The sequence below is a fragment of the Selaginella moellendorffii genome, unplaced genomic scaffold, assembly GCF_000143415.4.
Source record: "Selaginella moellendorffii unplaced genomic scaffold, v1.0 SELMOscaffold_82, whole genome shotgun sequence".
NCBI lineage: Eukaryota > Viridiplantae > Streptophyta > Lycopodiopsida > Selaginellales > Selaginellaceae > Selaginella > Selaginella moellendorffii.
Genome location: NW_003314343.1, coordinates 698,883 through 710,871, shown reverse-complemented (window position 1 = coordinate 710,871; position 11,989 = coordinate 698,883). Strand labels below are relative to the sequence as shown.

Genomic DNA, 11,989 nt, shown 5'->3' with positions numbered 1-11,989 from the left:
AAGAATATATTTTACAAAAGAAGGCACGAGGAACTCCACTGACTAGAACACAATCGAGCGGCTGCAATTTTGCTACGCCACCGGACGCATCGAATCGACGGCTCACGGCCGTACTCCACGATCATGGATCATGCCGAGCACTGAATCGTAGAAAAAGCCCAAAATTCATGCCTGGTGTGGCCCCATGCTCGTAGAATGGTTTTTCAAAAACAGTTTCAATCTTCACAGTTGCCATACTTTTAAGAAAATCAATCCTGTCGCATGTGAGGATCGTGGGCGATACAGCAACATTCCACCAAAGCCTTACGTGTATACCACTTGTTCTTGTCAAATCCACTCGGGAATATCACTTGGATTGCGAAAACCTTTAGAAAAACTTTGTTGTTGATCCAGGAACTTACTTGGATCCAGAAGGAAATTTGTGGAAGAGATTTGGCTAGCTTCACTAGAGCGTCTCCACGATTCGGACCTGCTTTAGCCGCTCTTGCATCAGTGTTTCCGATGCGTTGCTCGCGGTAGCGACGAGCAACTGGTCTTGCTCGTTCTCGATCTCGGCTTTGCCGCCGCTGGGATGTTGCGGTGTCTCGAGGCACAAATCTAGCGAGCAAAACAAAAGCACTCGTTAAGAAGAGAATAAAATAGAGGAATTCAACGACCAAAGTCAAGTCTGGATGGAGACAAACACTTGATGACCAAGGCAAAAGATAAAAACAAGAAATACCAGAAAACCGATGATCCGAAGAGCACGAAAGGAGAAGCAAACGTAACAAACACAAACGTACCTTCACACGAATGGTACTCGGGAGTTTTCTTCACAGTCGTGTCCTGGAGGCTATCCGGGAGCAAACAATTACAAAGCTGGGCTGCGAAGTAACAAAACACGAGTGTGAGTTTTCCTTTCCTACGAAAGAACACCACTCACCCAGTCTTGCGAGCCTGTTTACCCAGCCTGGGATTGAGAGCCCCGTCAATCGCATGCACGCGTCGTTCGTGAAGTGATTGCAGTTCTTCACGATCAGGTGGTACGAGTCGCCATTGTAGTCATTCGCGAGACGTTCTATAAACTCCCGGAACTCTCCGGCACCAAGACGAGTGTTTCCCAAGCACACTGACTTTCGAAAAGTAAAACCCGGGCAAGTCCTCGGCTCTACTTCGAAAACACCGCTAGATGGATAGTCGTGAGCTCCAAAGCCATATTCCACACCATGAGCTGGAAAAGCGAAAAGAGAGAGAATGTAAGTTCCTATAGGCAGTGTCTGGGAGTGAAAAAGAAAGCAAAAACTTACCTTCAATACCGGAATGGAAAATTCCCAAGCCAAACCAATAGAGGTAGCCATTCATCGGAGTGAGGTCGTAAATGTTTAGATAAATCGGATTCCTTTTGCCGGAGCGTTTCGTGAAAGACCCGGATAATCGCCTCATCTCTTTGCCGTCTCCTTCATTCACAGCCTGCGAAGACAAAGAAAGAAAGAATTAATACCGTTTCAAGCCTCGCTGTTCTACAAATTTACATTTTTCCCAGCCACTACACCTGAACAATCGATTGTCTGTTCGGGCTGCCGTCCATACCGACAGGAGGAAGAAGAAAAACAAAGCTAGGGAACCCAAATCCAAGGCATTCTACAAATCACCCCCAAAGAACTAAATCCTGTGAACAAAGAAGCGCCAAGGGAAATGCGAGAGGCTTACCCGGAGCTATGAATTGCCAAGCGCCCGCCCTGTTCCTCAGCGTCGGCCCGCATTCGCTGTCCAGCAAAAGCCAAAATGGCAAAAAGGAAAAAAAAACTAGGAACCCTAGCTGGCGGAGAATATCTGTTGATTAAAAGCCAGAATATTCTGGTGCCTGCCATGAAGGGGAAAAGGAGTTAGAAAGAACGTAGTTTTCATTCACTACTTACCTCTTTGATGGAACGAATAATTTGCGTCCCTGCAATGCAACCAAGAAGCACACGAGCCTATAGGATGAAGAAAAAAAAAAAGTACCTTTGATTCTTCGTGATGTTTTTTCTCGATTTTTTTTCCGAGAAGAACCTTCTGTGATTTGAGAGAGACTTAGCCTGTTCTCGAGGGTCTCCTGTCGCTGAGAAAAATTCTCTTGAAGATAGATGGCCGCGGCTTGTGCTCCATATCCATGAACACGTCTCTGTCGTTGGCATATCGTCTCCCCCAAGGCCGGAGTTTCTTGTACAAGCCTCCGAGAAGCCTCTTCTGGCACCTCACTACTGTTCCCTGTGAGAGAGACGACTCCCCGAGATCGACTATGCTCTTGCCTTGATCCACTGCGTCAAGCTTCCAGTCCTCTACACTAGCAGCCGGCTTGTCCACGAGTGCTGCTGGAGCCATTGGAGCATCCAAAACGTCACCGAGATGGAGAGCTTCCATCAGTCCCGGCTTAACCAGGTATCCTTCCAGAGCCGGAGCCACCTTAAGCGTCGTGGAGCTGTTTGCTAGAGATCCAACGCCTGCTGCTGCCTGGACTATCTTCGAGGGAGGCTCGAGAATGGAAATGGCTACGTGAAGCAAGCCTTTCCTTACGTCTCGCAGCTTTAACCACATGTCGTGCCTGTCTCCACCTCGTAAGTGTATCAAGTCGAGCTCGTACCACCCCTGGGATCGATCACAAGAACACCATGAAGATTAATCTCCGAGCTAGAAAAAGAAAAGACTTACGAGCTCATCGTCTTTCCCAAACTTGTCTCGGTCCCGAACACGGAAATGGATCTTGGAAGGCAAATTCCAGCTGATTATCCTCACCCGGAATAGCTCGTGCCATGAGGGATTGAGCGTCTGCTTCTTCACAGAAGTCGTAAACTTTAGCTTGCCCATTTTTATCTTCACGTATGGATCAGAGTAGCCTGTACTGTACAAAAAATTGTGGATGTAGCAATATAGAAAAATGAATTGATGCGACATACCCGATCTGTCTTTGGCTTCCAAGTCTTTGCCTTCCAAAATCTCCAGTATCGCGAATGCGGCTTCCTTGATCTCATGAAGACTCGCTGCTCACGTTTCATCAGTCATATATTAAAAACAAAGATTTTTACCAGGGAGAAGCCTGACGCCATCTTTATCAATGTCGAGATCATACTCGGCTCCAAACAACCGTATCATGTCAAGAACCAAAGGGTAAGGCTCCACCATGCACGTCTCGATAGCTGCTTGAACAGCTTTGCTCTGAAAAAGGATCAACGAAGAAATCAATCACTTTCAAGAGCTAGCAACGTACCACCCAGGAAGCGATTAGCGGCAAGTCAGTAACATCCACACTGCTCGACGAGAGCGGCCTGACACTCAATCCCAGCAACGGTGCCGTCACAAAAGCGATGGAGAGCTGACCAACGTAAGGATAGTAAGCCACAAACTTAAACCCGAGCTTGAGCTTCCCTTCGATCCTCAAGTTGGTCCCGTAGAGCTTGCCCGCAAATCCAAACCCGACCGACACCTTCTTGAGACAAGCCATGAGTTCCAACTGCATGTCTTCGTCGGCCACAAACGAGAGATCCATCTCGATCACAACGTGCTCGCCAGCGCTCGAGTTTCGATAAACTTTCACCGAGTGCACAACCGGAGGAGAGTTTCCAAGGCGGAGACGATCGACCAGGATCTTGCTCACTGCCCGGGGCTTGTAATAGTTGAGATTCACGTCCAAGAGATAGATGATGTTCCTGGCGAGGTACCGCTCCAGAAAGGTCGGCCAGCCTTCCTGGAGCAAGATATTAAACCAAGTCACAGTCTCGCTATCCGAGACCTGGACGCCCCGAATACTCTCGTGATCGATCTGGAACTGGAGCTGCGTTCTCAGGCGGGATTTCTGGACGCTGTCGACGCTGTGGAGGTAGAGCACCGAGAGGAGGATCGAGATGAGGAAATTGAAGCCCGCGAAGCCGGCGATCCACACGGCACTGGCGATTACCAGCAAATGGATGAAGAGCGGCCATTCCAGGACTGCGTCGGTGAAGATCCAGATCGGCCGCGCCAGAGCCCGGAAGAGGAGGCGCGAGACGATGAGGCAGAGCTGGGCGATCATCCTCGCATTCCCGCCCGCCACTAAAAGCCCTAGTCAGCCCTAACGGGATTTTCAAAAAAAATTGACGTGTCATTAATCGTTGAAGCCCTAACCCTAGCCCTAAATTCTCTTTTTCTTTCCTCTTCTTCTCTGGGACAGCGCTTGCGCCATGGTTGTGAGAGCTGCTCTTCACCGGCGCCTGGGCCAATACAAGGTACGCTCGCATCGATTCCTCTCAATCCATCAATCTAGCTTCTTTTTCTTGGATTTCTCCTTCCACTCGCAGCTCCATTTCTTTTCTAGGTTTTGATCTGCTGGGCTGATTGGAAATTTCCTACATTCTTGTGGATCTATCTTGTCGCAGGCTCAAGCCCGTGGATTTCACGCCTCCACGCCGTTTAGCCAAGCCGTTCCAGCGCTGAGAACCCCCAGCAAAGGATGGCTGTCTTGGCTTTTCCGTGAACCACTGCCAACGCTCCCAGCTCTCTACGAGGCGTTACCGGAGGTAAATTTGCCTCCTTCCTTGGAGGACACTGTGGAACCATCGGGAACTCAAATCTCTTCGCTCAACAACGGTGTGAGGATAGCTTCGGAGCAAATAGCAGTGAGTGGACTTTTCTATTCTCGATAGAACACATTGTTTGATTGCTTTTTGGCTCGCAGGGCCCAACTGCGACTCTCGGGATTTACGTAGACTCTGGTAGCATCCATGAAGACGCTTCCAATTCCGGGGCCACGCATCTGTTGGAGCGCATGGCCTTCAAGTCCACACACAACCGCTCGCACTTCCGGTTGACGCGAGAAGTGGAAGCAATCGGAGGAAATATCATGGCTTCGGCAACACGGGAACAAATGGCCTACACTGGAGACACCATCAAGACTTACATGCCTCAGATGGTCGAATTGCTCGTGGACAGTGTTCGCAATCCCGCTTTCCACGGCTGGGAAGTACACGAACAGGTAACAAGGCCACTACCTTTTGTAACTTCTTCTAGAATGGTTGTGATGGTTTTGCAGGTCGACAAAATCAAGGCGGAGCTGGCTGAAATGTTCAATAATCCTCAAAGTATTCTGCTGGAGGCACTGCATTCTGCCGGTTATAGCGGCCCCATTGGACATCCTTTACTGGCTTCCGAATCTGCGCTATCTAAGCTAGATGGCGCAACTCTTACGGACTTCGTGAGGGTAAGTGTTTATAGTTTCTTCGTGACATTCAGTAACTCGTTTGCTGCAGAATAACTTCATTCCTCGTCGCATTGTGTTGGCTGCCTCTGGAGTAGATCATGAAGAACTCATGGCAGTAGCCGAACCTTTGCTCACCGATTGGCCTTCTGGGAAAGGTGTTGATTGTGGACCTTCCGAGTATATTGGTGGAGACTGGCGTGGCACTGCCGATTCACCGGTACTAGCTTATTACTTAGAAACGTTGTGCTTAATGTTATGTTCTAGACCACACATATTGCTCTTGCCTTCGAAGTTCCCGGCGGCTGGCGCAACGAGCACGATTCATTCGCTGTTACTGTTTTGCAAGTAAGGAAGTGTTTTGCCTTTTTCACTCTCACGCTGACTGTTGTTGTTCCGGATTTTAGACACTACTTGGAGGAGGTGGCTCGTTCTCGTCTGGAGGACCTGGGAAGGGGATGTATTCTCGTCTATGTGAGTGCTGTATTGTATACAGACGTTGTTTTGGATTAACAAGACGTGTCAACAGATACGCGTGTCCTGAATCACTACGACAAAGTGCAGTCCTTCACTGCCTTCAACAGTATCTACAATGACACCGGAATATTTGGAATTCATGCGACTTCGGTATGAATTTAGAGCCTAAATAGTGGTCTTCTCGATTTTTCTCATTTCGCTTTTGTCGTAGACCTCCGACTTCGTGCCCAACCTTATCGATCTGGCAACAGACGAGCTCACGACTGTCGCTACGGGTGGTGAAGGTAATTCCAATATGTTTTTGCGAGAAAATCAACCGGTAACGTTCAAACAGTGACGGAGGAGGAATTGGAGCGCGCCAAGAATGCAACAATATCCGCTGTTCTCATGAATCTCGAGTCACGGGTGAGAATCTTTTGTTCCAAAAAGACATCTCACGACATGCTCTATTCGATTCATCCAGGTCGTTGTCACGGAAGATATTGGAAGGCAAATTCTCACATATGGCAAGAGGAAGCCTATCCAGGACTTTATCAGTGCTGTCCAGGGATTGACGTTGGAAAACATCACGTCCACTGCGAGTAAATTGCTTTCGTCGCCGCTCACAATGGCTTCTTGGGGAGATGGTAAGCTGGACTGTGCTTTGGTCAGCTAGCTAAATTCTTCGCGCTTGGTTTTCCGTTTCAGTCGTCCATGTTCCAAGATACGAAGAAGTTGCGAGGAGATTCAAGTAAGATCTCCTTTTCTTGGCTTTCGGGTTTTAACTCTACCCCCAACGCAGGAAGTAGAGAGGGACTGGCGCTTTTTGGCAACCAAAATAAACTTTCAAAGAGAGAAAGGGACGGTGAAGAAAAGAAAGCAAGTGATCGGCGAGAAATAACGTCAAAAACTATGTATCAATTGTGAGAACATTTTTTCTTTTTTCTTTGCCATGCTTGTCTCTCTCATTTGACGAGATTTGACCTGTTTGACCGAGTTGAAAGATAGGATAGTCGATCATCCCCCATGAAATGCAAGGCTTTGTACAATTGTTTTGACAAGCGATCAATGTAGCACTATGTTCACAGCTGTGGAGGCAGCCCGGTGCATTTGCTTGTCCCAAGTCCCGGCATCCATGTCGTAGGAGAAGTAGGTCGTCTCCGTCTTCGTCAAGTCGCAATCTTCCCCGCAAAAGTTCAAGTATTTCCCAGATTGACCAAGGAACCAGACCCCGTCATTGGCCTGGAAATCAATCACATACTCGCTCACCAACCTGAGCACCACGCTATGTTCCCGCTCAAGCTCCAAGATCTGGACCTTACGCTCGCTGTCAATCACTGTCCCTACGTAGAGCTTGGACTTCCAAGCGCCGGCGAGGTAATTGTCCCCGCCATTGGGCAAGACATTCTCAGTATATGAGAAGCTATTACTTGTGGTGTCGAACTCCAACAGATTCGGGTAGCGCAAGGAATCCAGGCAAAACAGCTTGTTGCCATTCACCACAGGCTTCAACACAAATTCAGTTTCGGAGTCAGATTCGGAATCTTCAGCCACAGGACTTTCGATGTTGGACCAACCCTCGTCTCCTTGTGTCCAGGTGAAAAGCATGCCATCAGCGCACCACACCACAATCTTGTTGCGCAGGATGCAAGCCCTGGACCAGTCGCCGAAAATCTTGTAAGGAATCTCTTGCCACACGTTGAGAAAAGGATTCCCAAGGAAGAGTTTCCTCTGCTGTGTAGAGCGAGCCAGCACGCAACGCTGGTCCTCTGACGAGACTGCGCACAGCACGTCCGGGTAATCACCGCGCGGCGCCCATCGCATGCGCTTGTCGCTGCTGTCCGTGATGGAGTTGGCGTCGGCGAAGAAGTGACCACTGTCCCTGTATCTGCTCTTGACGCTGGAGCTGTCCGCCGCTGCTTTCCACGCCTTGCAAACGGACCTCGCAATGATGAGCGACGAGTAGGGCAGCTTGAGCAATATCTCCTCCACAAGCTCCTGCGGCAGTGTCGTCGTTGTCTTCCTCCTCGCACCCATTGTACCCTTAGGTTTTTCACTTCCCTTTTTCTAGGTTTTTATACCATACTTGAAAACAAAATGTTTGGAAAATGAACAAGTAAACATTTTACCGATGTGTTCTAAAAAATGATGAACTGACAAAGTATTATTACTTTTACTTGTTAAATGCCAATTATAATAAAATGCATTTGTTCAACACTGCCTTGAGCTTTATCACTTTTGGCTAGACAGCACTTCAAGGACTTCAACATTGACATGGTTTAGAACTTTTTCAGGGCCATGAGAAGGGTGAACATGATGGAGTTGCTACTGATATTAAAACCGAGTTGACAAGGATAGGCACTTTTCATCACTTATGTGTGTTTAAACTTATGCAAGGTTTAAATCAATGATGCACTTTTATTACGAATTGTTTTTGATTGTCATTTTGTTCATTAAACATTGCTCAAAAGTCACTAGAAGTTGTGGGAAAAAGGTATTTGGCAAATCCTTTTAGCTTATAGATAACACAGTAGTGGATCAAAGCAAGAAACTAAAGTGAAAGACAGTGAAAAGTAAAAGTTGGCAGATCCTTTTGGCTTATAGATTAGTGGATCAAAGCAAGAAACTAAAGTGCAAGACAGTGAAAAGGATATAAAATTTGCATTTTATATGGGGAGATAATATTCATGAAGACTAAAAAATTCAAGTAATGACTATGTCTTGCTTTTGCCCACCATGCCTAAATACAACTTTAAGCAGTGTTGAAATCTAAAGTACACAAGCAATTTCATACTCTTGCAAGAAGCAAATATCAGAAGCTCTTTTAACATGTAAAGCAGAATATAATGGAATCACATATGCTACTTAAGAAACTATTTGGTTGAAACTACTTTTTTTATAATATTAATTTGCAGAGAACTCACTGTTATTCATAATGACAACACTTTTGCTCTTGCAATAATTAAAATCTCATATTCCATTCTTGCACAAAACATGTTGAAATGAACCACTTTTTATTCATGAACACTAAGAAATAGAGATATCATATGTAAGACATCAAAATAGTCTTGGATTATAGATCTTTACTACTCGCTGAGGGGGAGGAGTGTTGGAATCAAAGAGTTGGTAAGATCTTAGCATAGATCCTGGAATAGATAACAATGTATAGCTTAATTTAGTGTTGATTTGAAGTGCTTATTTTTAGTTTTTGGAAAAGTTGAGAACAAAAATTATAACTTCATTTAAAAAATTAATAAAACATATATCACAAGCTATTGCTTTCCACTTAGCCTGAAAGTTGTATGCCAAAAACATCATAGTGTGAGCTCTTAAATCATATATTAAATTTTTTGAGGTGATCTCCACTTTTGAAAGTGTTAAGTTTCCTCAAAACTTTCATCTTGCTTCTTACTTTTATCTGTTCTATCTACTTTAGTGATAATTCCTTTTTTAATCTTGTTAAACTGTCTTTAAATGACATTGCAGCTACTCTCCATTTCAAGCTCCTTTGAACAAAAGATTAGTTTGTTGACATTGCAAATGCTACACTACTAATAGATGTATATAAGCAACTAAATTAAACAATTTAAGAAACGATTCATAAGAGTTTAAATATAAAAGAAAAAGGCCCATGAACAAAAATGCACCCCCATTTTCAATCAATTAAAAATTTGAAATACTTAGGGTTAAACATCCTTAAGTTTAAATAAATTCAAATTCAGGAGCTTATAATCATAAATACTTCAAATTCTAAAAGGTTGCTCAACATCAACATGAAGCCATATGCCCATCAAAAAATTTTGTTAGGGTATTTTCTCACCACCTGCTTCGCAGTCATGGTGGCCGTGGGACTGAGCCAGTGCCATGTCTTTACAGACTTCACCACCACTCCATCTCGAGTGGGCACAATGGTGAGATTGAACAAGTCCAAACTTTCCTCCAACGGGCTCCACGCTTGGCAACACTCGTTGATTGGTACTCAACTTCTCAACGTCGCGATCTCCAGCGGCCAAGAAGACAGGGAGCTGGCAAACCAGGCAGGAGCTTCCGGTGGCAGAAAATGCTCTGAGCTTCAGCCAGCAGCGTGTAAGCTATGCGAGTCTCATCGTTTCCTAATGTAAACTCTTAAAAAATGTTACAAGCCCTAAAAAAATGTAAGCCCTGGTAGTAGCATCGTCGCCAACAGCAAAACTCGTCGCCACACCAGCCACTCGGGCAAATCCTTGGACAAGGCGAGCATGGAGCTTACGTCCCGGAGCTTCTCCTTCATGCCTGTCTCGACTGGTGCTGTTACTACTGCTACTCCCGCTGCGCTTACTTCGTCTCAAATTGTCGATTAGAATTTCATCAAAATGCTATCACTACCTACTGAAAACAGGAACTTGCAAGTTCTCGCATCATTTGTCGGGCTTTGCGTTTCCTTGCTTCTTCGTGTCTGGCACCGCCACCGGGACCGCGACCACCGGGGCCGCGTCCCCCGCCACCGCGACCACCGTCATCGCCACCGGGACCGCGACCACCGGGGCCGCGTCCCCCGCCACCGCGACCACCGTCATCGCCACCGCGACCGCCGTCACCGCCACCGCTGCTGCCCGCCTCGCACTGCGTCCCCTTGCCCGAGGCCGCGGAGAGCGGCTCCCCGGCGATTGCCTGGACGATCTGGCGGCTGGGGGACGAAGACGACGAGTTGCTGCCCAGCACCAGACCAGGAATCCTGCTTTCTCTGCCATCGCTTCCCTGGCCGTGACCCATGAACGATTCAACTAGTGCTTGCCAGATAATGAGCCCCCTTTGCTTCCTTTCGAAATCTTCCTCTGTCTCGATCGCTTTCGCGCTGCTGGGCACCCCAGGCCCTCCAGATCCTCCACGCAGCATCCCGCCATCGCCTCTAGGGCTGTGATCGTGTCGCAATTCGACTCCCCCGGCGAGACCAGCCACTCCGCGGACTCCCCAGTCGAGGCTTCCGCCGTGATGCAGCATCCCGCCGCCTCCCAAATCGCCTCCGGGCAATTCGACTCCCCCAGCGAGACCACTGCTTTCTCCCCGGCCAGGCACTCCGCGGCCTCCCCAGTCGAGGCTTTCACCGTGATGCATTGTCTCCGGCACGCGACCATCACCGCCTTGAGCGCTGTTGCCCGGCCCGAGCGCTCCGTGTCCTCCGTGCAGCATCCCGCCGCCTCCCCAATCGCCATGGCCGTCGCTGTAAGCGAACACGAGCGGGAGCTCGGGCGGGGCAAGCGTGTGTAGAACGGAACTCTGGTAATCGGCCCATCCACGCCCAGCGTCGGAGAAAGTAGCCGCCGCTGGCCATCCAGCCACCACCTCGCGAGCGATCGCCTGTGAGCTGCCGCGGCCGGCGCGGCCTTGCGCCCGCATTCCCCTACCTCCCATTTGCCTAGGGCTCCCAACGGTACCTAGCTTTTATAATGTCGTACTTTAGAGGTCTTTGAGGATTTGATGCAACAGAGTTTTGTTTCTTTTCTCATTCATCATTCACATTTTTCTTCTTTTGGGGTTGGATCGAATTTTTTGCTGCTCAACACCTGCAATGTGTTGGATCATATGGGCTTCCTACCGGAGGGACAGTGTTTTGCTTGCTCCACAGCACGTCTCCGAAACTCGTACGGAAACGTCACAGGGCCCGATGCAATGTGACTTGGATCCAATTCCTCCCACAAAAGCGATACAAAAAGTCACGAGAGTGACATACAAGAACTACGAACACCAGGAGCATCCCAATTGCCAGATCCAAGGATTTCATCCCTGTTAAAATCCACAAAGAAGAAACCTGAAGTTCCAACTTTAGCAAAATTTAAAATCAAGAATATTCGGGTGGTACCTTGAGGATCGCTTTGAGGAGGTTGTTCCTCCCTGCGAGTGGAGCCTTGAATCCATGCGAGTGCCTGTCGAAAGTGGTGGAGAGTGGGACATGGACGTTGGAATGGCCAGAGGATATCACTACCATGTGAGACATTGAAGGCCTGAGGAATGTGGATTGCCTGGACCAACGTTTTCTTTTGCTGGTTGCTGCTGGATCTTACGAGCTTGGGTCTAAAAGATTTGCAGGCAATCCATCGGAATGGAGCTGCCAAGCCTGTGGCAAGAGTTCACTTGAGAATAACTTCTTGAGAAACAGAAACTTACGTAATCCATTTCAGAAGATATTGCTCGAGTCTGGGGCTTGTCGCTTGAAATGAGCGAGCAAGATAGAGTTTGCTTGACCACTGGAGAAACTCACTGAGAAACTAAGGAAAGGCCATGCTTGTTGTGAAACACCAAATTGGCCTTTCCATCTGAGGTATGCAGCTGTCCATGTTCCTACTCAGTGTGGCAACAAGCTTCTTC

General features: G+C 47.7%; 4 protein-coding genes across 6 annotated transcripts; 1 reads left to right on the top strand and 3 right to left on the bottom strand.

Annotated features, from left to right (window-relative positions):
- Positions 1-150: 150 nt before the first annotated feature.
- LOC9629785 (deSI-like protein At4g17486) lies at positions 151-1,792 on the bottom strand. 3 transcript variants are annotated; one of them, XM_024661456.1, is made up of 7 exons: positions 1,690-1,792; positions 1,532-1,620; positions 1,287-1,449; positions 923-1,210; positions 783-863; positions 402-597; positions 151-349 (listed from the first exon to the last, which is right to left on the bottom strand). In XM_024661456.1, exons 2-6 carry the CDS (start codon positions 1,565-1,567, stop codon positions 446-448), a joined length of 720 nt encoding a protein of 239 aa, XP_024517224.1. In that variant the 5' UTR covers positions 1,568-1,620; positions 1,690-1,792; the 3' UTR covers positions 151-349; positions 402-445. The 3 variants fall into 3 exon arrangements, with proteins under 3 accessions (XP_024517224.1, XP_024517223.1, XP_002987537.2); XM_024661455.1 differs by having other exon boundaries at positions 151-597; XM_002987491.2 differs by having other exon boundaries at positions 151-597; positions 1,512-1,620; positions 1,690-1,780.
- LOC9630246 (C2 domain-containing protein At1g53590) lies at positions 1,686-4,027 on the bottom strand. Its single transcript, XM_024661410.1, has 7 exons — positions 3,227-4,027; positions 3,045-3,174; positions 2,916-2,999; positions 2,671-2,855; positions 2,058-2,607; positions 1,899-1,927; positions 1,686-1,745 (listed from the first exon to the last, which is right to left on the bottom strand). Exons 1-7 carry the CDS (start codon positions 4,025-4,027, stop codon positions 1,686-1,688), a joined length of 1,839 nt encoding a protein of 612 aa, XP_024517178.1.
- Positions 4,028-4,132: 105 nt separating this feature from the next.
- On the top strand, positions 4,133-6,631 carry LOC9629784 (mitochondrial-processing peptidase subunit alpha). The gene is made up of 13 exons (XM_002987549.2): positions 4,133-4,220; positions 4,371-4,610; positions 4,670-4,966; positions 5,024-5,191; positions 5,241-5,408; positions 5,456-5,536; positions 5,596-5,662; positions 5,718-5,815; positions 5,877-5,949; positions 6,000-6,070; positions 6,129-6,291; positions 6,353-6,395; positions 6,447-6,631. The coding sequence occupies exons 1-13, from the start codon at positions 4,176-4,178 to the stop codon at positions 6,451-6,453; spliced, it is 1,521 nt and encodes a 506-aa protein (XP_002987595.1). The 5' UTR covers positions 4,133-4,175; the 3' UTR covers positions 6,454-6,631.
- A 3,378-nt stretch (positions 6,632-10,009) lies between these two features.
- Positions 10,010-11,035, bottom strand: LOC9629782 (glycine-rich cell wall structural protein 1.0). The gene has a single exon (XM_024661409.1). It carries the CDS (start codon positions 11,033-11,035, stop codon positions 10,010-10,012), a length of 1,026 nt encoding a protein of 341 aa, XP_024517177.1.
- Positions 11,036-11,989: the final 954 nt, after the last annotated feature.

Excerpts from the sequence above, each read along its gene's own strand:
- LOC9629782 (XM_024661409.1), bottom strand. The coding sequence starts at position 11,035 with ATGGGAGGTAGGGGAATGCGGGCGCAAGGCCGCGCCGGCCGCGGCAGC.
- LOC9629784 (XM_002987549.2), top strand. The coding sequence starts at position 4,176 with ATGGTTGTGAGAGCTGCTCTTCACCGGCGCCTGGGCCAATACAAG. Across the intron at positions 5,537-5,595 it reads TCGCTGTTACTGTTTTGCAA|ACACTACTTGGAGGAGGTGG; the intron begins GTAAGGAAGTGT and ends TCCGGATTTTAG. Across the intron at positions 5,663-5,717 it reads GGGGATGTATTCTCGTCTAT|ATACGCGTGTCCTGAATCAC; the intron begins GTGAGTGCTGTA and ends ACGTGTCAACAG.
- LOC9630246 (XM_024661410.1), bottom strand. The coding sequence starts at position 4,027 with ATGATCGCCCAGCTCTGCCTCATCGTCTCGCGCCTCCTCTTCCGGGCT. Across the intron at positions 2,608-2,670 it reads TTGGGAAAGACGATGAGCTC|GGGTGGTACGAGCTCGACTT; the intron begins GTAAGTCTTTTC and ends GATCGATCCCAG. Across the intron at positions 1,746-1,898 it reads TTATTCGTTCCATCAAAGAG|CGAATGCGGGCCGACGCTGA; the intron begins GTAAGTAGTGAA and ends TTTGCTGGACAG.
- LOC9629785 (XM_024661455.1), bottom strand. The coding sequence starts at position 1,567 with ATGGACGGCAGCCCGAACAGACAATCGATTGTTCAG. Across the intron at positions 1,211-1,286 it reads TTTCCATTCCGGTATTGAAG|CTCATGGTGTGGAATATGGC; the intron begins GTAAGTTTTTGC and ends TCGCTTTTCCAG. Across the intron at positions 598-782 it reads CGAGTACCATTCGTGTGAAG|ATTTGTGCCTCGAGACACCG; the intron begins GTACGTTTGTGT and ends TTTGCTCGCTAG.